Genomic DNA, 2,500 nt, shown 5'->3' with positions numbered 1-2,500 from the left:
TGACACACACACACACACACACACACACACACACACACAAATGTGGAGTGTATAAATGTTAGAATAGACCCATGTGGTAGGTAGAGTGTTTTATTGCGGTGTGCTGGGATGTGGTACATCTGGAAACAGAGGTGTATAAGATTATATGTATGAGACTGCACATATTCCAGCTGTTATCCTGCAGGTGAGTCTTTCTGACATGTCGACCTAGTGCGACTCTGAGGGTTGGGATTAACGTTAAGAATCTGGTCTCCTTGGTGCAAGAAACACCCAGAAGAGACAATTGGCCAGTGTCACTGTGATTGACACCGGAGAGAGAGTATGCCCCGCCCTCCCAGAGAGCACAGCAGTTTTACTCCTTTAGCTTCCGGCCACGGTCGTCTGTGGCATCGAGTCTATTAATTCTGGAAAGAGTTTGCAGAAATATCACGGATACTATTGGAGAGACGGTTCTGATTAGCTCGACTTCACACTTCATGTCTGGGAAATTCCGGTGGTCTTTCGCGAGACCTTGTGAAATGTCCAGTTTGTTAAGTCCTTCCCTTCTACCTTTAATTATAACTGATTTCCCTGTTTTTAATAAACATTGTTATGACTGATGTTCTCAGTAAACAGAAATGATTACTCAGGCTCACATGATTTTTTATATTGTTTTCAGCAGTGTCAGGAATGTCAGGAATGTCAGGAATGTCAGGAACGTCAGGAATGTCAGGAACGTCAGGAATGTCAGGAATGTCAGGAATGTGATTTACCTTTTGGACAAACTGGAATTGTTTTTCTCTGGTGTGCTCTCTGGTGACTCCACAGTTCTGAGATGGAGTAAAGAGTAACAATCAGAAAAACACATGTATTAAGGTCATATACATGGGTCTGATGTCTGTCTATAAAATTACAAGCACAGGCAGGTGTATTTTATCACAGGTTTCCGTTTGCTGCAGGTGTTTTTAGCCAAATATATTACTACAGTACTCCTACAGGTGTTTTAAACACTGGCCTTTCTACCGCAGCTGTTTCACTACATGTGCCATAACCTCACATATGGCAGCTGCAAAAATGTCTCCTTCACCAGCAGCAAAAGTAAAAAAAAAAAAAAGGTCTAGTACCATTTGATTCCATTAAAAATATTATAAATAGAGGTTTGTAGAGACTGATCGCGCAGCGTGTCAGAGGTATTCATGGACAGGAGAATAAAATAAATAAGATGTGAATAGTGGCACAGTCACAATGGACGTTATTTGGACTATCCTCTCTTACCTCCAACAGGAAGTCTGCACTTTATTCATTTACTAAATGTCCTAAAGAAACAATATTCATTAAGGTGTACCACAGGGCTCTACACTGGGTCTGATTATATTCACACTTTATGTATTATCTTGCAATGAAATAAACACTAGGAAAACTTCCATGACTTCTATACAGTTAATGCTGTAATGCAGTCAGTCAAAAGGCCTTACACTGAGCTGGTGCTACAGAGCTAACGCTAATCAAGGCGGACTAACGCCAGTCGCCAAACACCTTCTATGGAAAGTTGTTTTGTTCCTGAAATCTAGAGCTACAGCAGATGAGCACAAGGTGAGGAATGATTGAACGGTGATACTCCACTCTACAGTTCAACACCTACTCAAACTTCCGCAATGCTGACAGTACGTAGGAGCCGCCCCTTCTCACGCGCCATCCTGGAGAAGTGGGCGTGTCCTGGTCAGAAGCGGGGCTCTGAGGGGTGGGACTTTTAGGGGTGGGGCTTCTGGAGGTGGTGACTAGACTGGATTCCACAGAGGGCACGAGATTATCCAAGACTGGAGATTTACTAAAGACACACACAGATACACCGCGATATCGATTAGTGTTGAAAAAGTTGTCTTGTTGTATGTGTAATTATATATAAGGATTTGAAATTTTGTTTATAACGTTGTGTGTGTTGTATATGTTTATAAAGTTGTGTGTGTTGTATATGTTTATAAAGTTGTGTGTTGTACATGTTTATAAAGTTGTGTGTTGTATATGTTTATAAAGTTGTGTGTGTTGTATATGTTTATAAAGTTGTGTGTGTTGTATATGTTTATAAAGTTGTGTGTGTTGTATATGTTTATAAAGTTGTGTGTGTTGTATATGTTTATAAAGTTGTGTGTGTTGTATATGTTTATAAAGTTGTGTGTTGTACATGTTTATAAAGTTGTGTGTGTTGTATATGTTTATAAAGTTGCGTGTGTTGTATATGTTTATAAAGTTGTGTGTTGTATATGTTTATAAAGTTGTGTGTGTTGTATATGTTTATAAAGTTGTGTGTTGTATATGTTTATAAAGTTGTGTGTTGTATATGTTTATAAAGTTGTGTGTGTTGTATATGTTTATAAAGTTGTGTGTGTTGTATATGTTTATAAAGTTGTGTGTGTTGTATATGTTTATAAAGTTGTGTGTTGTACATGTTTATAAAGTTGTGTGTGTTGTATATGTTTATAAAGTTGTGTGTGTTGTATATGTTTATAAAGTTGTGTGTGTT

At 38.5% G+C, this 2,500-nt stretch overlaps 1 protein-coding gene across 3 annotated transcripts in view; it reads right to left on the bottom strand.

Annotated features, from left to right (window-relative positions):
• The window catches only part of si:dkey-125i10.3 (periaxin), a 7,372-nt gene that overhangs the window by 2,206 nt on the left and 2,666 nt on the right, over positions 1 to 2,500 (bottom strand). For all 3 annotated transcript variants that reach the window (XM_017459387.3, XM_017459386.3, XM_017459385.3), the window contains exons 4-5: positions 1,622 to 1,807; positions 753 to 809 (exon numbers count right to left, since the gene is read on the bottom strand). In XM_017459387.3, the coding sequence (XP_017314876.2) occupies positions 753 to 809; positions 1,622 to 1,807 (243 nt within the window). The remainder of the gene's footprint in view (positions 1 to 752; positions 810 to 1,621; positions 1,808 to 2,500) is intronic.

Source organism: Ictalurus punctatus, unplaced genomic scaffold, assembly GCF_001660625.3.
Source record: "Ictalurus punctatus breed USDA103 unplaced genomic scaffold, Coco_2.0 tig00163740, whole genome shotgun sequence".
In the NCBI taxonomy this organism is placed as follows: domain Eukaryota; kingdom Metazoa; phylum Chordata; class Actinopteri; order Siluriformes; family Ictaluridae; genus Ictalurus; species Ictalurus punctatus.
This window is presented reverse-complemented; position numbering and strand designations above follow the sequence as displayed.